The 26,809-nt window shown below is 41.4% G+C and overlaps 1 protein-coding gene across 1 annotated transcript; it reads right to left on the reverse strand.

The window, feature by feature from the left end:
* Nucleotides 1-348: 348 nt before the first annotated feature.
* Nucleotides 349-15,693, reverse strand: FOSL1 (FOS like 1, AP-1 transcription factor subunit). Its single transcript, XM_089658121.1, has 4 exons — nt 15,538-15,693; nt 6,141-6,335; nt 2,535-2,642; nt 349-1,301 (listed from the first exon to the last, which is right to left on the reverse strand). The coding sequence occupies exons 1-4, from the start codon at nt 15,673-15,675 to the stop codon at nt 861-863; spliced, it is 882 nt and encodes a 293-aa protein (XP_089514247.1). The 5' UTR covers nt 15,676-15,693; the 3' UTR covers nt 349-860.
* Between the last annotated feature and the right edge of the window lie 11,116 nt (nt 15,694-26,809).

A 26,809-nucleotide genomic window follows, 5' to 3' on the forward strand; every position in this document is an offset into this window, starting at 1 on the left:
TGTAAGCAAAAACACTCCAGGAGCACATCCAGAGTATGTTTTTGTGGTGTGAACTGGCCCTTAGGACAAGGAGAAGGGAAATGATGAAGTGCATCAGCACGAAGACTCTTTGAAAGTATAACCTTGCATACTAGGTTCCCTAATTAACCTGTGCCCATAACATCAATATTTTGTATGGCATTTTTCTTTATCCTGTATATGATTGCCCACAAATCCATGCAAAACATGCAATATGCTACTAAAATACAGTATGTACAATTTTTTTCCTGACATTTGTTGTGTATTTTATCCCCTAACACATGCTCATTTGAGAATATACCACCAACAAATTGTACAGTAAGTCAGAAATATGAAAAAATGAATTTATTTGGGGGTTCTTTATTACTACTGCATTATCAAAATGTATATACTTTACCCCAAACAATAACCATACAAAAATATACTTTAATAAATACAAAGTAGACCGGCTCTGCCGTTACTTTTTTTTCCCAAATCTTACTACGCAGTAACATAGTATTATTTCGGCTCTGCCGCTACCTTTTCTATTGACCATACCACAGTGGACATGCAGTTTAATGTTGGCTCTGCCTTTAACTGTGACCCTGTGCTCCTATATAGCTCTATTTCTGACTAAACTTGTGACCTTATAAAAGGAGGCCACGCATCTAACAAATTATAATGAAACAAATATATTAATAACAAACAAATGTAGGGAAAAGTGATAGCATGCTTTACTGATAAAGTGAATCTGATCCTATATAGGGATCTACAACAATTTTAAGACTGGCATAGGTCTACCTGAAATCAGTTTAGACATAATGTAATACTCCCAAAGGCACCCTCCTCTCTCCAAGATCATTTCATAGAGTCAATAAAGTCGGTGAGCTAAGGGACCCTGGACTTTGATCCCCGCTGCTACTGCTACTGCTAGTGCTGAGCTTGCGATGAGCTGTGGAACAAGATTCTTGAGGTCCAGGATAAGTGAACACCAAGGTTGGTGTGAAGGGTGTAATTGATGGTGTCTTCATTAAGGTAGGAGTGTGAAGAGCCTCTGGTTCAAGAAGTGTGTCGCTAATCTCTATTCTAGGAAGTTTGACTTTGGAACCTCGTGCTGATTCTTCATATGGCTCTTCTTTAACAAATTTAGAAGAGCTCCCTTGCTGGTTATTTTGTTGAGAGTGGGCCACTTTGCAGATTGGATGGTGGGCATCAAGAATCAGTTCAAGCTTATCTTTTTGTTTCTGCAGTTCTGCTATCTCCTTTTGCAGCGATGACTTTTCTTCTTCCAGCTTGTCTGTTTCCTGAAAATGGTAAAAAAATGTGTTGAGTTTAATTTTCTACAATTACAGTTTAAAGATCCAACAGCTGAAGGTTTTTTATCTTCATACATTCTATGCATGAAGGTAAAAAACCTTCAGTGTGCAGCTCTCCCCCTCAGCCCCCTTCCCCCTTATACTCACCTGAGCCTGATCTAGCAACGTGAACTAGAGAAGAAGCTCTTCTGGGTCTCTGCCTCCTTATTGGCTGAGACACAGCAGTGGGAGCTGTTGGCTCCCACTGTTGTTAATCAGAGCCAGTGAGGAGGAAGCGGGGGGACTGGGATGGGGCATGCCGAGCTCTGTATGTCTAATAGACACATAGGCAGCTCAGGAGCAAGCACACACGAGTGCCCCCACAGCACGCTGCTTGTTCTTGGGTCACTCAGCAAAGGAAAGGGGCCTGAAGCACCAGTGGGGGACCCGAGAAGGATTGGGGCTGCTCTGTGAAAAACCATTGCACAGAGCAGGTAAGTATGACTTGTTTGTTATTAAAAAAAATCTGAACCTTTACATTCACTTTTCACTTTAAATGCACATTCTTACTTTGTTTATCTCTCTCTCTCTCTCTCTCTCTCTCTCTCTCTCTATATATATATATATATATATTTAAGATACAAGTTCATCCATTAAACCAATATGTGTGTCTCAATCGAAGTCAGGAAAACAAAATGTTCAGTCTGATAAAAAATATAACTGTGGAATCCAAGAAGCACTAGAGGACTGAACACAGTATCCAGTGTACTCTAAATGACCTGGTCAAACTCCCCCATCTCTTTAACACAAATGTTCACAAGGATGCTGTGCCAGCACAAGGCACTAGAGTAAGTAAGGAGAAACTGCTTTTCTAATATGAAAAAGTGGTATTTTAATGTATTCCCAAATGCAAAATCAATTAAACTTCATAACTTACAGTGGTACAGGACCATAAAGTGAAAAAAAAAGATGGGAGACTTAATTTGGACTTTAAAAAACAGTGTGTGTGTGTTTCCTATCTGTATAAGAAAATCAGCATAATACCAAGTCTAACTGGGGTACGGTAGCAGGACTGGTTTTAGTTGTAATTAGGTCTAGAAGACAGCAAGCAGAAAACCCGTGTGCAGATACTAGTCTTTGTTTTAAAGATATGAGTATCTAGAGTCTCTAAAAGACAGCTGAAGGGAAAAAGTATGACCCACACTGGTGACCACATTGCATTCCCCCCAGACAGGCTCTTACCGCTTGAAGATAGTCGGTTAGCTCTTTACGACGGTTTCTGCACTTGGCAGCTGCAATCTTATTCCTCTCTCTTCGCACTCTTCTCCTCTCCTCTTCTTCAGCTGATACCTGAATAAAATTTCAGTAAAAATAATGCACATGAGTAAAGCATGCACACCTAAATGTAATTAGGAAAATCAACAAAAAAGTAGATCGTTAATTGTCTGAGTAACTTCTGATTCATGCAGTTATTCAGATATCCTGTTGTGTTGCAATAAGAAGATTGCTCAGGTTAAATACATATACTACAGCTGTCCCACTATACTGGAGTATAGCAGATTCGGAAGCTGGCAGTGCCACTGCTTATCTAGTGTTTTTACTATGTGCATAGGTCACAGAGTATTAAGGGATGAATGAAGTGTACTTTCTTTATGAATGGAAGGATTGGCAGTGTGTGTGACCCAATGACTCAGCCATTAATGTTTATCCCGCTCCAATCTGTGGTTTGACACTCACATCCCAGCTTTTTTTCCCCGTGACTCACCCCCTACTTCGACTATGAGTCGCCCGTCAACTGTTTCCGCGACATGTGCAATGCTTCTTACTGCAGGCACACACACCATTTTTTAACTCTTCAAGGCACACCCATAGGCATTAATACCATCAACAATGACAATGAAAATACCTTCTCAGTTTAGCAAAATGGTGAACATTACAAAGGTATGGGCTGTTATTTATCACAAAATCAGCTAAAATGTACCCATTTACGACACTAGAGAAATATAAGAGAAATTCTCTAAAGTGGTGTTACTTATATAGGAAAGTAAGGCTGAATACAGTATTTCAGTATAAGGTAAGGCATTTTACAATATTTAAAAATAAACACGTTTTTGCAAAATAATCTTCATTTGTACATATATATGAATAAAGCCTTGGCCTCTTACTTGGAATAATATAACTGGCAAGTACTGACAGCATCTAAGGTGAGTATGCCTGGGGGGAATAAGGGGGGATACAGGGGTCCTAGGTTCCCCTAGGATCAGTCGCACTATGAAATGTCTCATAAGATATGGGAGCTTCAAGGTACATCTTTTTGTTAAATAGAGTGTTTTTTAAGATGTTAAACTTTCTAGAAAATTAGCATATGGTATATCAAAATCCTGAACCTGACTCTGACCTTAGTCAACTCAACTAGCAGGCTTATCCCATAAATCTGTACATAAAGTGATAATGTGCAGGACAGAGGATATTTTGCACCCGGGGACAAACGGCCACCTCATGACAACCCCCCCCCCCCGCTTCATATGGTCCCTGTAGACACCCCCCAGTCCCGATCACATTGCCCCCCCCCCTTCATCCATGGCACTACTCACCCGGCTTGGCTCTCCCCTCGTCCCCTCCGGCACATGCCTGGCTCACTGCCCTCCTCTCTGCTCGTCTCCTGGCTGGCTCCTCTCTCCTCTCATAACTCACTGTGGATGGCAGACATATCAGATGACATGTCTGCTGCAGCCACTGCAGTGATCTTTTGACCTCATTTTGGCGCCCCTGTACCTTGGCACCCAGGTACGTATGTACCCCCCTGCCCCCCCCCCCCCCCCCCCAGCTACACCTCTGGTGCAGGATATAGTACCCATACCGACAAGTCAAAAATTTCCACTCAAAAATCAGCCTAAACAGTTTTTCTCAACCTCTTTTTACTGTGGAGGAACCCTTGAATTAATTCACTGATTTTAAGGAACTTCTGCTTAAAATTATTACATCTACAGCGCACGGGACATTAGCATGACCAATAACTTGTAAGTTACATACTGTAGCAGTCAGTGCAGAAATGCCCCCTTATTGGTATTCAGTATGAGGACTGCCCCCACTGACATTGGTAGTCACTAGGAGAAAGGCTTACATTGATGGTCAGTGAGGAGAATGGAAAAGGGTCTCCCTTATTTTGGCAGTCAAAGGGACAGGTCCCCCCTTACACTGATAGCTAAAAAGGTAATTGTTGTCAGGTGTCATTGGTGTCTGACAGATGAGTGGAGAGGCTCCACTAGCTCCATGCCACTGCCTCTTTCATGTGACCTAGGTGCTTGAACAATGAAGAAGAGAGTGGAGAGATCAATCCACCACTGCTCAAGGAGCCCCTAGCAGTCTCTGGAGAAACCCTGGAGTTCCACAGAGCCATATGTAAGAGGTTAGTCTAGAGAGAATTAAAATCTAATTGGTTACTATAATTAAAATAGAAGAATGGACAAAGCTTTTTTGGCCATACTTCTTTTCTAGGTCACGAGAACGCACTTAATTCTGCACTCCTATGACCCAGATTCAGCCGAGAGCAAGATAAAGCCTGCTGTCGGCTGACATCACAAAGCCGGTCCAAGTTCTGCAAGGATCCCGACTTTAAGGTCAGGATCCACCCAGATGCCTGGACCGACAGTTGACTTAGCTTCTCAGCATACTGCTAAGAGGCTGAGCCGGCTGCTCCCACGCACTCCACTGAACACTAGAGGGGCAGAGCAGAGAGTGGTGACTGACAGTCACTGCTCTCTGCTCAGTGAACACCGAGAACTGAGTGATCAGCAGTCACTTCTCCTTTAAAGCACTTTGCATTCTTGTACTGAATAAGTCTAATGGTGTCAGACCATTATGTTGTGCTCACATATGCCTAAGGCTTTGCCAGTGAAGATGGGGGCTATACCAATTAATGCACCATTGCAGAAGCACAGGAATGAAATTAGAAATTATATTAAACCATTAATAAATTATTATAAACCATTCAGTCAAAGATGGTTTACTTCAGTCTCTGCAGCTTCTAAAAAGATGCATGACTGTGTGACCCTTTTAAAGGCTGACTTTAGCACCCACAAACCACATTATGCTGCAATATGTGATGTGTCAGTGCAAATTTACCATATGACAAACTTACTATGTATCACTGCACACTTTAAAGCATAATATACTTTTACATTCTGTTTGGAGTGGAGTAGAGCTTAAAGCAGAATTCCAGGAAAAAAAAATCTTCTCCCATGTAGTGGAGCTGTGCCTGCTGCTTTTGTCTAGGGGTGAACGCAATGCTTATACTCACCCAATCCTCTGATAATCCAGAAAATGGCCCTCCCCCACGTCCAGCGGTGAACTTTTCCTGCCGTCCACACTTCCAGAGCCAGTCTATGAGCGTGATGAAGTCAGGAACAGACCGCTGCTCAAGACCACACGATTGCGAGGGGGTGACTGGTCTTGCGCTGGGAGAATCGGCGGATTAGGCAAGTATATCTCCCCTCACCCCACCGGTAGACAAAAACGAGCAGTAAACCTATGCAGTGCGGGCACAGCCCCACTGCATGGGACCAAAAAATATTTTCCGTGAGTTCTGCTTTAATTAATTTTACAGAATTACTACTTATTTTGGTACAACACATGCCAAAGATTTCAGAATATAATATGATGGTGCTGATACAGAAGGAACACCATACAATAAGGTAATATTTAAATATAAATCAACTTCCCCCAAGTTGATTGTATTTTTTACTAGAAGAAATATCTAGTTGTTCATAATAGCAGTGCTATTTTCATTAAGACCACTGTAAGCTTTGCTTTTGAAAATAGAAAATTAACAGACAAAAGAATACTTACATGTTCACCAACACGTCTTCTTGCCATATTGAGGACTCCACTCATGCTTCTGATAACACCATGACGAGGGCTGGGGTATGGCGGTAAGGCTAATGGTCGAACGCTAGGCTGGACCATCCAGTTAAGATCTTGACTTGAGGTTATTGCATTCAATGTTGGGATAAAAGGACTGGAAGATGTGTGAGTTGTGTATTTCTGTAAATGAGAAAGAAAATATATTTTTATATATTTATATATATATATATATATATATATATATATATGTATACTGTACAGTATATACCAACAGAACAAATGTACCAACACAACTTTGGGAGTGTGTGAATGGAATGTTCGACATGTTGCAGCTATTGATAATTTGTAGCATTGTTAAAGAAACCCTTGCTAAGAAAAACATGGAAGATGCCACTGCTGCCCATCTCTATATGAAAATGCTAGCTGCCATGCTCAGCAAGACCCTTTAATACTTTTTAAGTCCTTGTCCTGTGTCAAGTATGCAAACATGGCATTCTAATCTTATTTTGTATATGCTTGTACCATGTCAGACAGTACTGAAGCCATACACAGCCAGGAAACTAGCATTTTCAGAAGATCAGCAATGGCAGCCCCCATATTACTTTCTTTTCATGTTATATAATGATTTTTTTTTTTATAATTGGGCTGACTTATTAAAGCAGTTGAGAATCTTCCCACAACAAACTCCCCACTATTTTTTCCTTCTTGGAATCATTTACTAATGTATAGTTAATTACTGTTTAATGTTTAGATGTTTAGATATAAAAATAATAATAGTAATTTAGACTAGATATTACTATGATAGCCAGTTGTTTTTACATATTACTATCATTTAGTAATACTTATTAGTACTATTCTTAAATTTGTGGCATCTTTTTTTAATGTTTATGGATGTTTGTATGTATGCATGTATCTATAAATGTAGATATGGATGTCTATATTTTTATTAATTCATTTATGAATACATAATTATTATGGAATTATATAGCAATGTTTTATTATTAATAATACATTTGTCTATAATTAGCCCTGATGAATGGGACACAGATCCCTGAAGCGTGTCTGGAACCTTCGATAAACATTCCTACTGTATATGGTTTGTTATGGTATAGATAAAACATTCCTTTGGACATGGGCACTGCCCCTCTTAATGGCATGGAGCCCTCACATTCCCTTTGTGTCACTTCATGTACACACACATGGTATGTTGCGCTATCTTTACACAGCAAGCAGCTTACTATTTTTTTTACTCCAAACTGACTATAGGCAGTGCTCATAAGCACGTCTTATCTTCAAAGTTATACTATAAAGAGTCTAGAAAATCAGAATCCTTACTATAAGTGGAGAGTTTGCTATTCATCCTTTCCAATGAAAACATATTTTCCAAGCTGCTAAGACCCTAAAATTAATCTACAATGATGTAAATTGTTCCTTATGTAATACAAATCTGAAACAGAAAAATGTCAGAACTATAAATAGGTATAGAATATTCTGGGTGAATGTTGCAGTTGTTTTGTTAAGAAAATGTTTTATTCTTAAAATAAACCCTTCCTTTCATTGTAATATATCAGTCTAAATACAATGCCATACTAAAGGTGCCTACAGATACCCTGGGGCATTCTAACATGTAAATGCAGAGCAGGGGCAGACTGACCATTCGAGCACTGGGGCACTGCCCGAGGGTCCGGGGTCAGTAGGGGGCCCCATGAGTTGTCAGTCTGCCCCTGATGCAGAGAAAGACAATGGGGGTAGATTTTTTAAAACTGGTGCAAAATCTGGTGCAGCTGTGAATGGTATCCAATCAGCTCCAAACTTCAGCTTGTTCAATTAAACTTTGACAATAAAACGTGGAAGCTGATTGTTTTCCATGCACAGCTGCACCAGATTTTGCACTCTCCAGTTTTAGTAAATAACCCTGAATGGCTGCCTGTCCAGTCTGACCTCTCATAGCATGTCATTGAATATTGAGACTGCACATCACATTCAAGGGCCAATAAAGAGTTACAGAAGACTGGAGAGAGAAAACCAGCAGTTAACTTTCTTGGTTAAAGCCAACATTTACTTAGATTAGTTCCTGTGGGTTGAGGGGCTCTTAGGGTGCCCAAAGGGCTGCTTAATGCTTCATACACACTGGACGTTTTTGTCATTGCTCTTGGGGTGCGTCTGATGTTTTTTTTTTACTGACTCCAAACACCCCTGCATGTTAGTCTATGTGTCCATGCACACATAGGCTTTTTAAATAATGATTATTATACAGGATTTATATAGTGCCAACAGTTTGCACAGCACTGTACAACATAAGGGCAGACAGTACAGTTACAATACAATTCGATACAGGAGGAATCAGAGGGCCCTGCTCATTAGAGCTTACAATCTAAAATGGAGGGTCAAATGATACAAAAGGTAATAACTGTGGGGGGACAAACTGATGGGGAAAATAATAGTACAGTTGTTAGGTGGAGGCAGGATAGGCTTCTCTGAAGAAAAGGGTTTTCAGGGATCGCCTAAAAGTGGACAGCATAGGAGATAGTCAGTCAGATTGAGGTAAGGAATTCCAAAGGATGAGAGAGGCTCAGGAGAAGTCCAGGAGGTGAGCGTGGGAGGAGGTGACAAGAGAATTAGAGAGCAGGAGGTCTTAAGAGGAACGAAGAGAACAATTAGGTTGGTATTTTAAGACTAAGTTAGTGATGTAGCTGGGGGCAGAGTTGTGGATGGATTTGTAAGTTATTAGTATTTTGAATTTAATTTGTTGGGTGAGTGGTAGCCAGTGGAGGGATTAGTAGAGAGGGGTGGCAGACACTGAGTGGTTGGTAAAGTAGTTGAGTCTGGTGGCAGCATTCATGATGGACTGCAGAGGGAATAGCCTATGCTGAAGTAAGCTGATGAGGAGGGAGTTGAAGTAGTAGAGGCAAGAGATAACAAGGGAGTGAATTAGGAACTTTTTTGTTTCATTGGTTAGGAAGGGGCATATTTTGGAGATGGTGCGGAGGTTGAGGCAGAAAGCTTTGGACGGTGATTGGATGTGGGACTGAAAGGAGAGTTCAGAGCCCAGGATTGCACCTTGCACCCTGGCATGCAGGGACGGGTTATTGATTGTGCCATTGATCTTGACAGAGAAGTCATGGGAAGGGGCATGTGGGGAGGAAATATGAGTACGTTTATAGGAGTTTAGAGGCAGAAGAAAAAAAACACTGCCAAGAGCAGTGCCATTTTGGCAGAAAAAAATGCTTGACACCTGTAAACGTTTGTTACCGCTAGGCACGTTTAGTGCTTGAGTGTTAATTCATTTAAATATTCAATAAATTAATATTCTGGCCAATGAAATTAATTAACACCCAAGCACCTGATGCAACTAAACACACCTAAAATGTGTTACACTCGCTTACAAGCTTCAATAATTTTTTTCTGGCAAAACACCGCTGCCAGGAGGAACAGTGTCTAGTAGAGATAGCAAAAACGTCCAATGGGCATGAGGCCTAAATGTATGTGTAGACACCTGAGGATTTATATTGCACTTAGGTCTCTACAATATTTAGAAAAAGAAAAGAATAATGTAAAGCAAATATTAAAATTATTAACCTGAATATATGTTTGTGTGTGTAGATACATTCTATGTGCAGTTTTAAGTTCATTCCATAATGCTGGTCTTACTTAAAAAAAAAAAAATAGATTTGATAAGATAGTGAGAGAAGGGACAGTCTGCTGCCTCAGTCCTCTGCCTATGTTGCCAATTTTCACCAAGTTTGGATATGATTAATAAAACAATCATGATTGTACAGTAACCCATAGTAATTAGTAGGATTGCCTGATTGCCAGAACAGACCTGAGTGTGGAGGCAGGCTTATTAGCACCAGAGTATGTATATGACTTAATCTGGTGGAGTACTATATGGCTATCCTATGTAAGGACACTCAGCAACAGGATCAGCAACAGAAGACATATGGAAAATGACTAAAACATACTGAAAATCAAGAACAAGTCTTGTGATTGAGTTGTAAATTCTTATTTTGTGAGTCGGTTATGTATGCAAATATTGTATGTAGGACATTCTGTACAAAATGTTTGTCATCAGCAATGAGTCATTAAAGGTATCTACCACCTAGGGCTGGAAGGAAGACCCTAGTCATAAGAACATTACACAAGAAAGTGACAGTGATCAACTTTCTATAGATTCAGGTATGGATCCACAGAATTCATTATTGACCATAATCCTATTACCAGTGAAAATACTCAAAACCCAGTATGCAAGTTTAATATTTCATGAAAAGGATACACTGAACAACATCATTCTTGATATCTTAATAGTGTCCATAGGGCAAGCAGTTTACATACATAATTTTTTATGAATTACACAGTATATATTCTACTTTATTAAATAAAAGAATCTGAAGGACATTTAAAGACCAGCAGCACCAACGAGTGGTGCCATATGGCCACTGGAACTCTATAATCATTTATACTTCACAGCATTCCCGTACAGTCCATTTGTCTTTAATATTGCATATATTTAAGTGTAAAGGAAATACTAGGAGCTTGATTTATTGAAATATGTGAAATAATACCTTTGCGTAACCTTACAACAGCCAATCCGGTCTGAGATAATGAAGTCTTTAACCATTTTAACTACTTTTAAAATTTTCACTAACATAATAAAATCTGCATTCATTACAAAAAATTACTTTAACTCCCCAATTTTATATTTTCTGAAAGCAGAGGCCCTGCAGAATAAAATGGTGCTAATTGCATTGTTTTATGTTGCAGATACATATGCAACTGTTTATTAAATGCAGAAATTTAGGGGAAAAAAATCACTAAAATGAATTTTAGGATACGTACAGTAAACACAGTATAACACCAATTTTTCATTAAAATATCAAATATGGGTTAGGACAATAAAATAGATACCATACAACTGAAGCCTTACAATTGTCCACACATGATAAAAGGGTGAATAATGATGGTACCCAAAATTGTCCAATGGCAATTAAATAACATTAGAGGTGAATAATTTAGAGTTACCTGTAAATTATGGAGGAGGGGTTGCACTTTTACGGTTCTGTTTTAACCCCTGAATACTAGGATGTTATAAATGTACCTTGGTAGACAGTAAGGTTAATGCCACCAACACAAACAATAGAAACTATTACACTATTGAATGTTAAAAACATTTTAGGAGAGATTTACTAACCTAAAGCACTCAGAATCTGCAGCAGCTGTGCATGGTAGCCAATCAGTTTCTAACTTCAGCTTGTTCAATTAAACTTTGACAATAAAACCTGAAGCTGATCGTTTTCTATGCAGAGCTGCACCAAATTTTGCACCCTCCAGCTTTAGTAAATAACCCCCAGTATTAGGAAGGAGACTTCCTTAAAGAGAATCATCAGTCCCCTCCAAAAAAATTAAGTCGGTAGCTACAAATACTGTAGTTGCTGACTTTTAATAAAAGGACACTTACTTGTCCAGGGATCAAGCGCTATCCTCGCCAGTTCCTCACTGGTCTTTGGGTCCCCAGCTCTGCCATTTCTAGTTTGGGAAGCTGGCTGTGACTCCTTGCTGCTTCACAGCTGGCTTCCCAATGCACATGAGTAAATTGAGCTGCGTGTTGTAAATAGATCCACAGCATCCTGGGACCTGTGATGTGTCCCAGAAGAGTGCAGTTAAAGGGGGGACCCAAACATCTACTTGGATCGCCTAGGTGATCCGGATGGAAGTGGGGGCATTTACCTATCAAAACTAGGTACCCGCTGACCCCTCCCCCCCCCCAAAAAAAAAGTGGAATCAGAAAAGCAGAACTTCCCCTTTTAGGTAATATTCTGCTTTAAGGAAACCTGTTCTGTCTACTAGCAAAAGTATAAAGGGTTTTAATGGAAGCAGTCATTATTTATGTAAAATCTCCTTACAAATCTATGTAATATGAGTACAATCCTAAACAATAAACTCAATTTGTATGAAATCAGGCAGGCCCTGATGGTAGAGCTAAAAGAGATTATACAATCAGATAGTATATTGTCAGCTTCACAATGAGGCTGGGTCAGACCACCCAAAATTGATTTTGGTTAAATATCCAGCCTTCTATTTTAATTGCTTGGAAATTCCAGCCATGTGATACACCTGTCACAAGTTCTCATATTGCCCTCTTATTGAGACATTATGAGACCAAAGAAAAAAAAAGGGACACAATACTGGAATAAAGTCTCCCAGTATAATAAATACATTAGGTCATCTCAGTTGTGAATTCAGTGCAGAGATCTTCAATGGATTTTGATGTATAAAGCTGGGGTGACTCCACACAGAACTGAAATATCACCTTATAGGTGAAGATTGCTAAATGCCTTCTCAACTCTGATTAATTTAAATAAACAATTATTTTATTTTTTGTATTAAATACTTGAAAATTAGAGTTAAGAGCTACAGGTTAGTAACTGCTGGCTGAAGGAGATAAGATAATCCTGTCCAGAATTGGACTTTAAAACATTTTGTATAGTGACAGGGTTGTTTTAGGTTGCACCACAGTATTTAATTTTGAACCACAACTGACACTTGTGATAAATACATTGATATGAATGAGATTCATAGTAACTAATGTTTATATTTCTGTCTAGTTGACTGTGACCCAATAGGATTTGTTCTGTGTAATTTAAAGGGCATCTGTGTAATTCAAAATGGTTGGTGTAACTTGAGTTTCACTGTATAGATAAAATTATACTCCTTTACCAATCATCACTAAGTGGCTAACCATATATGAAAATGGATATTCTGGAGCTTGGAGTGTACATTGTTAATGATATCTCCTTCAGCACCACACAGTATTAAGCATATACCAAGCACCACACAGGTATAACAATAAATTAATTGATTCTAGAAATCATTAAAGGACAACTTCACCCCCCACCGTTAACATTTTTGCTGAGTAACAAAAAACATGCTCACACACCCAGGGATTCAGCGGTATTCTGTAGATATCTGCACACTGGGACTCAAAACGCATTCTTCTGTGATGTCATCAGAGGGCCAGGTGTCTCTTTCAGCTGGCCTCCTGATGACGGGTAAGGGGAAGCTGGCCCCCGAATGACACGGCACATGAGCACTAGAATAACCCGTGACCTCCTGGGTTGTGTGAGTAACCCAAGAAGCTGCAGGCAAGAGAAACATCATTCTTGCCTAAGTGAGAATCCAAAAAGTGTTGAGGGGAGGGAGAATTTTTTTTTTTAATTTAAAAAATTTGATTTTGAAAAAAGAGGGGGTGATTGGATGAGATGGTGGAAGGTTCCTGAGGAGAGTGAAGGTCCACTTTAAGGGCAGCTCAGCCAAAGTAGTCATATTCATTTTAGGTACATTCCTGGAAATTATATCACCCGCCATCTTCCTTTGGGTCTAACGTCGGATGAAGCCATCACAATGGGTCTCCCTTCTTCTGTTTTTACCTTTTTGTTAATTGTATACATGGGAGTATATAACAAGAAAAGGTAAACCAGGCTTTCTCAGCGGGGATTCCGTAAAACACTAGAGTTCCTCCATAGCTTGCTAGGGGTTCCTTGAGCAATTTCTGCCTCTCAGGTAAACAACCACTGACAACAATGATCCATTTAGCTACCTGTAAGGTGGGATTAGTCTTAATGACCACCAGTGTAAGGAGCTTTTTCCTCAATGTCCATCACACTAATTTCCCGTGAATTTTAGATATAGCAATTATTAGCAGGAGTTCCCCGAGCCTGGAAAGTCAGTTCAAGGGTTTCTACATGTACACATGATTCAGCTAGACCCTGCTGCTGGATGAGAGATGAGACTCCAAAATGTGCTGGAGTGGGAGGGGGTCACAAGAAAGGGGGCTGGACTAAGAAATACAATTGGGAGAACAAATTGGTGGTAACAGTAGTTTTAAGAATCTGAACAAAAACCTTGGATGGAATGATCCTTGAAGTGTAAGTCATTCCTTGTCAGTGCAACTAAACTATATTATATATCCTATTACTAATACCTTATCTGGAATATGCAGTTCAGTTTTGGGCACCAATTCACAAAAAGAACATTGGGAAACTTGAAAAAGTACAGAGAAGGGCATCCAAACTGATATGAGGCATGGAGGAGATCAGCTATGAGGAAGGATTAGAGGAACTGAATTTATTCTTTCTTGAGAAGAGGTGATTAAGGGGGGGATATGATCAACATTATAAATACATCAGTGGTTCATATAGTGAACTCGGTGTAGAGTTATTCACCCTGAGGTTATCACAGAGGACAAGGGGGCACTCTTTACGTCTGGAGGAAAAGAAATTTAATCTCCAAACACTGAAAGGTTTCTTCACAGTGAGAGCTGTGAAAATGTGGAATAGACTCCCTCAAGAGTTGGTTCTGGCCAGGTCAGTGGATTGCTTCAAAAAAGGCCTGGATTATTTCTTAGATACACAGAATATAACTGGATACTAACATTTATAGGTAGAGTTGATCCAGGGAATATCCGATTGCATCTCGGGGGATCAGGAAGGATTTTTTTTCCCAGCAGGTGCAATTGGATCGTGCTTTGCTGGGGGTTTTTTTTGCCTTCCTCTGGATCAACTGTGGGTATAGGATTATAACTTTTTTTTTTTTTCTATGGTTGAACTGGATGGACTTTTGTCTTTTTTCAGCCAGACTAACTATGTAACTATATAAACTATATACAATATATAAACTTTAATATACAAGCTATAAACTATATATTATATATAAACTATAATATGTAGGCTATAAACTATATAAAATATATAAACTTTAATATACAGGCTATAAACTATATATTGTATATAAACTATAATATATAGGTTATAATATATATATATATATATAATAAACTTTAATATACAGGCTATAAGCTATATATAATATATAGGCTATAAACTATATATTATATATAAACTATAATATAGAGGCTATAACAAATATATATAATATATAAACGTTAATATATAGACTATACATTCTATATAATATGTAAAATAAATCAATAATAATATTTATATACACACACACACACATATATATATATATATATATATATATATATATATATATATAATATATGTGTATATGGATAACAATAGCTTACTAATGTATAATAAATAGCATGTGTAGGTGGCCATTATCCGTTAATTATTGCTCTTAGTATAATCCTGACAGTTTGGTATCATCACCATCATTTACTATAATCATCAAAATTGTTCTAAACCAAACACATATAAATAACTATATATATATATATATATATATATATATATAAATATATATATAAATAACTATATATATATATATATATATATATATATATATATATATATATATATATATATATATATATATATATATATATCCCAATTCCATGTCTGGGATCTGATGAAGCCCTCACCTGCTGGCTGTCCTGTGGGGGAGTAGCTCCCATGCTGTGCCCCATACTGAAGTGTGAGCTCCCGGAGTCAGGGCTGTGACTGCCGCTGCTGCACCCTAAGTCCTGCTGAGGGTAAGTCCCGGAGAAATCTCTGTACATGATCCGCACCCCGAGCTCTCTACTGATCACACTGACTCAGACATCAGCGCCGCTTCATTTTATCAATGGGAACACGGAAACCGAAAACGATACACTGTCCCATTTGTCTATTAAAGCAGCGACGAGCTCCTGTTTTATGATACCGCCAATTATCGTGATTTTCTATCCAGCTGGAAGTTTTATTTGTCTGGAAATTTTTCTTTATTTTTGTCAAAGAAAAGAAAAAAGAAACCGATCCCCCCTATTATCGGCGTCCTAGTTGGTATGTCCCGGGTGGCCCCGGGTTTACCATCAGACGATGACGCAGATGCCCTTATATGGTGAACTTCCTCCGAGAGGAAAGCCCTGTGCAGAGAGCGGAGTGTTTTTTTAACTCTGCTATTTCCAGTGTGGAACGGAAAGTCGAGGTGAACTGATAGAGGCACGGAGACACCGAGACACAGAGTTCGGGGAAATGATGCTTGTTTACTGATCTATCCGTCTATTTGTCTTCTTCATTATTTCTAACCGACCGATTTATGGGAAACATGTCTCCATGTTATAGAGAAGATTGATCCAGTTCTTGTATTAGACCATTCAATAATTCCAGTGTTCAGGGGGGGTGTTTGTTTATTATTGTTACTATTCCTGGATTTGTTTTGTGTGAAAGTAGAAATAAGGGGAAAACATTTGACCTTGTACCACTGCTGCTTGGAATGGTTTGTTTTGTTCTGTTAGAAAAAAGGCAAAACTTTTATTTTTTATTATCATTATTACAGGTACTTTTATAGCGCTTCGGGCAGCAATCGGGCGGACTGACCGAGGGCCCCGGGTCAGTAAGGGGCCCCATAAAATGCCCCTGGTACCTTTTATAGGCTTTTTTTGGGTGTGCTTTGAGTGTGGGCAAGGACACAGGGGTCCCATGATCCCCTATTGCCTGGGGGCCCCATAAGTTGTCAGTCTGCCCCTGACAGCGATTACACATTTATTATATATTCACCTTTTTAGGGGGGTTTCATACAGAGCGGAGAGGGATTAGAACCCCTGTCAAGTTTTAATTACTGTTTGTGTCCCTGGACTTACAGATCTACAGGTGGGGACCTTGTGTCTTCTAACCCACAGAGAAAAGGGGAAGTTCTGCTTTAAGATTTTGTCCCCCATTCCCCGTTAAAGCAGAGTTTCACTCAAAAGCAGAAGCTCTGCTTATTTGCCTCCTCCCCCCCTCCAATGCCATATTTGGCACATTTTGGGGGGGATACCTGTTTTTGAGAGGTACCCGCTCCTACTTCTGGCTCAGTTTGCCACGGCAAAGTGAGCCGGACGTTTGGCCCCTTCCACCCTCCCGCAGTCTCCTGGCAACTTTCACAGGTCCTAGAAGACTTCTGAACCAATTAGGAGACGCAGCGAGACTCATGCATGCGCAGTGGGCACCAGGCTGTGAAACCGCAAGCTGTCACAGTCTGGTGCCCACAGTTGAGATGCCAGCGCCATGGAGGAGAGAAGGGGAGAAGGGATGACGCGGGTGAGAACATCGCTGGACTTGAGGACAGGTAAGTGTGTGTTTATTAAAAGTCAGCAGCTACACTTTTTGTAGCTGCTGACTCTTAATAAACACAAAAACGTCAGAAGTCCGCTGTAAGGATTGGCACCTTTGGGGAGTGGGTACCCAAATTTGACAGGTACCCACTCTCACCGGATCGCCTAAGGTGATCAGAAGCAGAATTTGTCCTCCCCCCTCCCTCCCCGTAGTCTTCTAGGACACGTGACAGGTCCCAGAAGACTACAGGACCATTCACAAGGCACAGCGCTACTCGCGCATGCGCAGTGGGTACCCAGTTGTGAATCCACAAGCTGTCACAGCCCACATTAAAGATGCCGACGCCAAGGAGAGAAGACGGCCAGTGAAATGAGCCATGGTGAGAACACCCCTGTATTTTAAAAGTCAGCAGCTACAGTTTTTGTAGTTGCTGACTTTTTTTATTTTTTTTAATCCTTAGTGGCACCCCCACGAATCAGCAAAACAGCAAAATTTCCTCCAGTGACAAACTACATGGTGTCACAGTGTGGTGCAATTTAAAAAAAAAAAAGTGTCAGGGACTACTTTTCCTGCGTTTCTGTGGGTAGGGCAGTCAATTGAAATGAATGAATGAGCATAGCCACACAGATCTAATCAGAGCTTCAGGGCCTGTTCACACCAGAAAGCTTTCACACATAATAAATCGCCCCTAACACAACACAGCGCCCCTAACAAGATTGTAAGCTCCAAGGAGCAGGGCCCTCCTAACCCTCTTGTATTGAACTGTATTGTTGCTGTATTGTCTCCTGTTATATTGTAAAGCGCTGAGCAAACTGTTGGTGCTATATAAATCCTGTATAATAATAATAACAACACAGCACAGCGCCCCTAAGAACACAGCAAATATATAGCAAAGATGGGATGTCTCTGCTGGATGGGGATGTCCCTTCTTGGATTGGGCTGTCTCTTTGCTGGATTGGGATGTTTCTGGCCCAACTGGGCAAACAGACAGCCCAGTCCAGCAAAGAAACATTGCTGTCCAGCAAAGAGACAGCCCATCCAGCAAAGAGACAGCCCATCCAGCAGAGACAGCTCATCCAGAAAAGAGACAGCCCATCCAGCAAAGAGAGCCCATCCAGCAAAGAGACAGCTCGTCCAGCAAAGAGACAGCCCCTCCAGCAAAGAGACAGCCAAACCAGCAGAGAAAGCCCATCCAGCAAAGAGACAGCTCATCCAGCAAAGAGACAGCTCGTCCAGCCAAGAGACAGCCCCCAGCAAAGAGACAGCCAATCCAGCAGAGACAGCCCATCCAGCAAAGAGACAGCTCATCCAGGAAAGAGACAGCTCATCCAGCAAAGAGACAGCTCATCCAGCAAAGAGACAGCTCAACCAGCAAAGAGACAGCTCAACCAGCAAAGAGGCAGCCCCTCCAGCAAAGAGACAGCCATCCAGAAAAGTGGCAGCTCTTCCAGCAAAGAGACAGCCCCTGCAACAAAGAGACAGTGCATCCGGCAAAGAGACAGCTCATCCAGCAAAAAGACAGCCCATCCAGCAAAGAGACAGCCATCCAGCAAAGAGACAGCTTGTCCAGCAAAGAGACAGTCCATCCAGCAGAGACAGCCCCATCCACTGCCGCTACAGAGCTCTCACATGTGCTGGTGGGTGAATAAAAGAGGCTGCCATTGTCCCTTCAGTGCAGTGGCCAGCCAAGGAGGTGTCCCTGTGTCAGCCATCACTTCTGCTCCTCCTGTCAGCCCTGATTTAGGCATAGCCACAAAGTGGGTGGTGAGTGGCGGCCATGGTCTGTATGAGCCCCACCCAGACTGCGGTTGCTGCTCACCTCCCGCTGTGCGGCCTAGACATCTTAAGCCCAGCTGCACAGTGTGCCCTATGGCGGCGGTGGTGTGGCTATGGTCCGGACTGTCCCTCGGTCCGGTTACGGACCACTGCCCTAGAGAATAAAATGGTGAGTTTTGCTATGTCCCATAGTATTTGCCCAGTGGTTTTTCAAACGCAATTTTCTTTAATTAATTTTAATGCGCAAAAACACAATATATTACCCAATTATTTAGTATTAGATAAAAGATAGTACGAAAATAAAAGCGTTACCTAACATGTCCCGCTTTAAAATTGTGCATGCTTGTGGAATGGCGACAAACTACGGTACTTAAAAATCTGTATAGGCAATGCTTTATACAGGAGGTCTGGTGCTATAATTATTGTTCTCGCTATAACTTTCACAATACCTCACATCTATGGTGCAAACACAGTTTACATATGCGTTTGTGACCTATGTATGCATTCACCTTTGAGCACAAGTCCAGGTTTGCAGAAGCGCCTACATTTTTTAAAAATTATTTATTTTATTACATTTTTGTTTATTGTTACACTGTCCCTTTACTTTTTTTAATCCCTTTTTTTGTTTTACAAGTAATGTAAACATCCCTTGTGACAGCAATAGGTAGTAACTGGTCCTCTTTACTGAGGGGAAATCTTCCAATGAGGACACTAGTTCTGGTGACAGCCAGGGATTCCCTCACTTTAGAGGGATTTCCTCACACTTCCTGTTGTGGCTATGCGGTAGGAAGCGAAGGGAAATATCCCCAATGGAACAAAAATACCATGAAAAACGTGAACCAGGTTTTAACCCTCCCTTAGACTTCTTTTACACAGGCAGCCGGGGCTGTAAAAACAGGCAGTTGAGGCACAGTTTTACTGCCCTGTGACCACTCTACACTTCAGCCGGATGGGGTTGTTCACATGCCATGGCAGCAAGGTTTTGCATCAAGGCCATGGAAATTTGACACAGCATGTCAAGATGACTGTCAGCACTGCCTATTAAATCCTGCCATTCAAATCAGTGGAATTGCATGACAATTGTGAGCCAAAAACTTGGCTTAAAGTCGCAATACCTTAGTCCTATTGTAAATTGCCAGATCATCTCCTGAACCCAATTGATGTGCAATTCAATCGCATTAATCAAATCAGCAAATAGTCAAACAGCCATGACTTCCCTTCCAAGTGACAAAGACTTGATTTCGATTGAATTTGATCAAACTTAGTTGATTGTCCAGGACAGGAAAATGATCAATCAGTTTGCATTGATCACCATCACCGGTCATGAATGTGATTGTATTTTGATCAGATTATGAGATTACATTGTGGAAACAGAGATGTGATCAATAATTTACTATCAATCATAGTTTAACTATCAATCAAAATCCTCAATCTCAGCATGTGTACATCAGTGGAATGGGTTGTCACCTACAGACAGATTATTCCTCTCTGAAAAGAACAATCAAAAGAAACTGATCGTTTATTGAAGTGTGTATGGCTGCAATTACTGCACTCAAAATGACAAGAAAAAACGTCTGCCATTGTACTTTAATGAACCATTTTTTATTTCATTTAGTGTACACTGATATAGGTCTTGTTTGATTTTTAGTTTTATTTATGATCTTATTTACTAAGGAGCCCACAGGTTGTAGAACTGAAGAGAAATTAATAAATCATTCCACAGATAAATGTAATTTATGTAATCCTCTGCTTTTCTATATACAAGTTGTGTTTTATAGTGGTCTTACCAAAAAAAGGATGCTGATTTGTTAAGGGCCCTTATATATTTTTGTGTTGCGGGAACTCTTGTGTTAACTGTACTGCATGTTTCATGTGTTGTGCCATTCATTTACATTGACAGTCTAATGCACTAAGACAACACATGCATTGCATCGTGCCGCAACATGCTGTAATATATCGCACAGAGTCTGGATGTTTTGCTTTAAAACATTTGAGGCATGTCCCAATTTTGGGATATTTTTGCAGTGTTGATAGATCATTGATCTTAACCTCCCTGGCAGTATTCCCGTGTGTAGCTTGGGGTAAAGTTTCTGTACCAAAAGCGGTAACCCCGAGCTACACTCCGGCTTACCATGCGGCGCTGCATAGGGAGTCCCTCCAGCACTTACCTTGTCCTTCGCTCCCGCAATGTGTCCCCTGCAGTGTCCCCAGCCATCTCCTCCTGCTGATGCCGGCATCTGGCATCTGTGTTCCGGTCCCTGTGACGTTGGGACGTACGGGCGCCGGCGGGAAATTTGAAAATTAAAAAAAAATGTCTTTTTTTTTCAAAACGAATTTTACATAGTAAAACATTGCTGTTTCAAACCATTTCACATACATTTTGTCCCTAGTGCTTTGTCCTGTCCCCTGCCTGCATTTTAACTGTTCTTTCTGCCTGGAAACTTAGAAAAGTCCATGGCGTCCAAAAAGCGTCCCTTTAAGTCAAAAGCAGTTTTAGACCGGCTAGAGAACAGCGATAGTAAATCAGAACCACTTGCAGAATTGAGTGATAATGATTCGTGGAGAAATTCGTCATCAGACACTGAAAACAATTTTGCGACTTTGCTCAGTGATGTGTGAACTTTGCGCTATATTTCAAATTTCACTGTTTTTGGTTTGATTATATTATTTAATTAAATGTATTATTATTATTATATTATTATTTTTTATGATATTTATTAAATTATAATTTATGATTTTGTGTTTCAAATTTTATCATACCTGGGATGTTTAATAGACTCTTGTTTGGACAGATTTCAGTAAGTTATTCCTAAATATTACAGCCTACAATAAAATAACTACATATTTCCATGCAAAATAATGGTACCGCTTTCAGCACCAAAAATCTGAAATAATCAGACTGCTAGGGAGGTTAATAGGCTGTTATAACGAAATGCATATTAATGTGTAACATAACGTGGTAAAGTGGAACTAAACCTTACTTGTAGAAAACTGCCAGCAGGCAGCTCTTTTTTGCAGAAGGGACATGCTATGTGTCTTTAGCAAAAATAGACATGCCCACCTGCCTGCTCTATTGCATCCAGGGCCAGTGCTAGATTACTTTGTGCCCTAGGCTAGGCCAGCTACTTGCACCCCCCCAGTAAATAAATACATATTTTAAAAAAACAGTAGAAAATATTAAATCAACAAATGTGATACTGCTAAATTTCTGTAATTTTGCAAAAATAAGTGCTGTAAGATGCCACCAGCACCAATATTAAAGACAAAATCAGTATCACGGATGGACTGTATCTGTGGCTGGCAGTGGTAGGGTGACAGTTGCAGAAAGTGGAGGATGATGGATCCACACGACAGATCCCAGGCTGGATTTCTCCAGGCAATAGGGGGATATAAAACGCTGTGACAGCAGGCAGCTGAACTGAGCGATCCCACACAGTGACAGATCCTACACAACACACCACCACCAACATTGACACAGATCAGCAGGCACTAGAAGTTTAGGCTGTGGAATCGTGATGATGTCATCACTTACTGACACATTGCACATGTAATGGATGTCCGGCCTGCTGGGTCACACTCACAGACACAAGACATCAGAGTCAGACACTACCTGCCTTCACTGATGAATGGGAACTCCACAGTGATCAGCAGCTGCCAGACGGTTTGCAGTAAGAGTCTGAGAGGAACACTGGAAGGAGCAGCAGCTGCTACACTAGCCCAAGACACCCGCATCTTCTTCTGTCCTTTCTTCCATCTCTCTGCCGCCCTTCCTCTCTGCTGAAGGATTATTCATGACGTGGCAGCGTCCCACACAGAGAGAGTGCTGGCCTGTACTGCACCCAGGTGCCCCTAGGTGACAGTGTGCCCTAGGTGGCCACCTAGTTTGCCTAGTGGAAGCACTGGCCCTGATCGCATGTACACTGAGCTGTGCATGTGCAGCTCAGGGTGCATTCCCAGAACAGTCTGGCAGGCAGAATGACTGACTCCTGTGCACATGCAGGGAGTGCTCCTCCCAGCACCTAGGGAGAAGATAACAGTGGTTGGCGGGGGATATAACTGCCACATTGCTGGAATGTGGAGGTATGTTCTAGAGTTTAGTTCCTCTTTAATGCACCACACACATGTAAATGAACCCAAAAGGAATGGAGGCTGTTCATTTGATAAAGTGAATGTTCACAGCTGAGACTGAGTGAATGTTAGTAAATAAAGCAACCTGTGTTCACTTTGAATATCCAATCGTGCAAAGATTAAACAACACATGATTATTGCTAGCACATGATTGGTTGGTTGAAGTGAATACAACATCACAACATTTACTAAGCTCAGCGAATAGTCACTTTGTTAAGTGAACAGTCAGTATTTCTGTACTAAATGAACCTTTGTCCCAGAGCATCACCTTCCACAATGCAAAGGTCATGTATGTCAGGGCAAGATAACATAATGGGAATAATGTATCTAATCTGAAGCAAGGAAGGTGGATTTGTTTTCTACAGTCACCAGTTGGAATCATTGTTTCATTATTTCCATTACAGCATTTTGGGATTCATGTAGATGACCTGCTTATCAAACCTAGCCTATTTCATTTGAATGCAGTGCTGCTCAAATGCATGTGTTTGAATGGGACTTCAATAGAACATGCTGTGTTTGAAGAAAGCAGGTGAAACGTATGATTTGTTATTGACACAACCATTGAAGTCAAAAGGAACCTGTGTTTGACATACGTTCAAACAACGCCCCTCTACATGAGACTTAACAGTAATATTGGTGACACGTCACAATTCGATTGTAGTAATTTACCAACAACTTTGTAGTATGAGGGTCTACGTGATTGGATATACAGTACATTGTATGGATTGTCATGCCCAGGCACTAAACCTCCCCTATGTACCATGGGCTCCTTTGATGATGGCTATGAATATATTTAACCAAAATTAGATAATTGTTTTTGGGGACCAAGGTGCATTGAATAAGCTAACATTCAGCCCGGGTTCACACTGATGCAGTGCAGAATTTACACCGGTTTCTGTGCTAATTCCGCACCGCATCACAATCACACCCCGTTCATGTGAACTGCTGCAGGTGTGTATGTTAAGTTAACCATACCCTGAAATTGGTTCGCAAAACGGTATGATGTGCAGAATTGGATCTCATGGGTGTGAATACCCATGTGATCTGATGCTAGTGCGGACAAAAAAAATGGTCCTGCACCTTTTTGGTGCGGATGCGGTGTGATTTGAGCCACACAAAACATATGGCTCAAATTGCACCGCACAGAATTCGCATGTGATTTGCACAGGAATGCGGTGCAGTTCCTGTGAGAATCACATGCGATATGCCACACTGTAAAAGTGTGAACCCGGGATAAATGCCATCTGGGTTCTAAATTAGGCCCATGTCACCCTGGTGGTACTACTGGTGGTGACAACTCTCTAGTGCACCCGTTACTCTGCCTAATGGAAGGTACTCCCAGCTGGTGGAAGCACTGCAAGTGCTAGCACTGAATCAGCATCTTTCTTGTTCAGCCAATGAAGGAATGACACCAGAAGAAAAAAGAAGTAGTGTTAGGAATCATTTACATTTATGGTTCACAGCAAAAACATGTAGTTGAGCTCTGTTTTTACTGCCCCCCCAAGGGTTTCCCTTTAGTATAACCCAATTCAAAACGATTTAGTTTTGGATAGAGTAGAGGGGGTGAGGAGATTAGAACACCTGTCAGTTTTTATTGATGTCTGCGTACCCATTGGGGTAAAATCTCCAATGAAAGTAAAAGAAAATCCCAAATTTTGAGTTGTCCCTAGAACAGAAATAGAGGTGAAATCTTCCAACTGGGACACTAGTTCTAGTGACAACCAAGAATTCTTTCATATTGGAGGAATTTCCTCTCGGGGGTAGATTCACTAAAATTTGTGCACTCTGAATCTGGTGCAGCTGTGCATGGTAGCCAATCAGGTTCTAACTTCAGCTTGTTCAGTTAAACTTTGGCAATAAAATCTGAAAACTGATTGGTTTCTATGCAGAGGTGCACCAGATTCTGCACTCTCCAGTTTTAGTAAATAATCCCCTCACGTCCTGTTTTGGCTATTGGACTGGAAGTGAAGGGAAATCTCCCCAGTAGGACCCAGATGGCAAAATAAATAAATACGTGGGGCCAGTTCACACTACATGCAGTTCAGTTGCTTCTTTTCTGCATCCAAAACGCACAGAAAGTAGGTTATATGGTTGTCAATGGAAAAACAGAATGGTTGGCCGCACAAACAGCAATGTGGTGGATGAAATCCTTTATATGCAATATGATAAGAACATGACAGCTCCATGACAGGACAGAGGTTGTCAATGTCATAGTTCACATCAGTGCTTGCAGTTACAGTGTGTTCCGGATGCAGAAAAAACAATAGAACGGGCTGCGTTTTTCCTGCTCAGAACTGTACTGGAACGTGGAAAAATGCAGCAAAAATGTGCTGGAATGCACATGTCCCTTTTTAAATTGAAGAAAAAGATTATTCTTAGATTAGGTTATTAAAGTGGTTCTAAAGGCAGAATGTACCCCAATGCAGGGCTTAAAATTTCAGGTCTTGAGCTACTAGCCAGGCCTTAAGAGTTACTCGCAACCAACAAACACACACAAGCAGAGACACCTGTACACACACACAGACATGTACATACACACACATACACACAGAGACACGTGTACACACACGCACAGAGACACATGTACACACTCACACATACAGACACATGTATACACACACAGGCACATTCAGACACGTATACACACAGATACATGTACATACACAGAAATACACACGCACAGACACACGTACACACACACAGACATGTACATACATACACAGACATGTACATCATTGGCGCCAGTGTGTATGTGTGTGTGTGTGTGGGGGGGGTGAATAGTGCCCCATCATTGGTGTCAGTGGGGGGGAATAGTGACCCATCATTGGTGTCAGTGGGGGGGGGGGAAATAGTGACCCATCATTGGTGTCAGTGGGGGGGGAATAGTGTCCCATCATTGGTGTCAGTGGGGGGAGGAATACTGCCCCATCGTTGGTGTCAGTGGGGGGAGGAATAGTGCCCCATCGTTAATGTCACTGGGGGGAAATAGTGCCCCATCATTGGTATCAGTGACACCAATGATGGGGCACTATTGCTCCCACTGACACCAATGATACTTACCTTGCTGACCCCTGCTCCAGCCTGGGCTCACTCCCTCCCTCTCCCATCCACAGCCAGCATACCTGGCTGCAGCAGCAGCACCATCTGCACTGCACAGACACTTACCGGTCAGCTGTTTTCCTTCTCCGGCCACTCTCCTCTTCACTTGCGCCGGCTGCTCCCTCACTTCTTTGATCTTCGTGCTGCTGTTCGGCTCCTCCTCTTCAAGCTCCGCCTCCTCGCCAGTGATTGGCCGCGTGTGTGCCTTTCCTGAGCTACAGTTCTGCTGGCCAATCATCGTCGAGGAGGCAGAGCTTGTAGAGGGAGGGACAAGCTGCCATAGGCTGTTGAGTGATCCCGGGGGTGTGGCAAGATGACAGGGGCGGCATGTCATCCTGCCCACACATCACGATCCAGGGAAATGAAGACACCGGACCTGCTGACAACCTCCCTACCCCTCCTCCAGCAGCGCCTCATGGACCGGATCGACATGGGACTGGAACACAGAGTTGCGGACCCAGGTAAGACACAGCAGCCCGCCCCTGTACTAAGTGTCCCTTCCGTGGGAAAGAGTGGGGGCGGCATTGCCGCTGCGCTGTTCCCCTAAAAAGTGCCACCCTAGGCAAACGCCTTGTTTGCCTCACGGCAAATATGCCCCTGGGGGACACAATCGCC

Source organism: Staurois parvus, unplaced genomic scaffold (assembly GCF_062004578.1).
Source record: "Staurois parvus isolate SC_StPar_1 unplaced genomic scaffold, SC_StPar_1.0 ptg001051l, whole genome shotgun sequence".
NCBI lineage: Eukaryota > Metazoa > Chordata > Amphibia > Anura > Ranidae > Staurois > Staurois parvus.

What these genes read in the sequence shown, in the direction of transcription:
- FOSL1 (XM_089658121.1), bottom strand. Translation starts at nt 15,675, where the DNA reads ATGTACAGAGATTTCTCCGGGACTTACCCTCAGCAGGACTTAGGGTGC. An exon ending in CCCCACAGGACAGCCAGCAG is followed by an intron (nt 6,336 to 15,537) that starts GTGAGGGCTTCA and finishes TCTCATTTACAG; the next exon opens with AAATACACAACTCACACATC. An exon ending in TAACCGACTATCTTCAAGCG is followed by an intron (nt 1,302 to 2,534) that starts GTAAGAGCCTGT and finishes TACCATTTTCAG; the next exon opens with GAAACAGACAAGCTGGAAGA.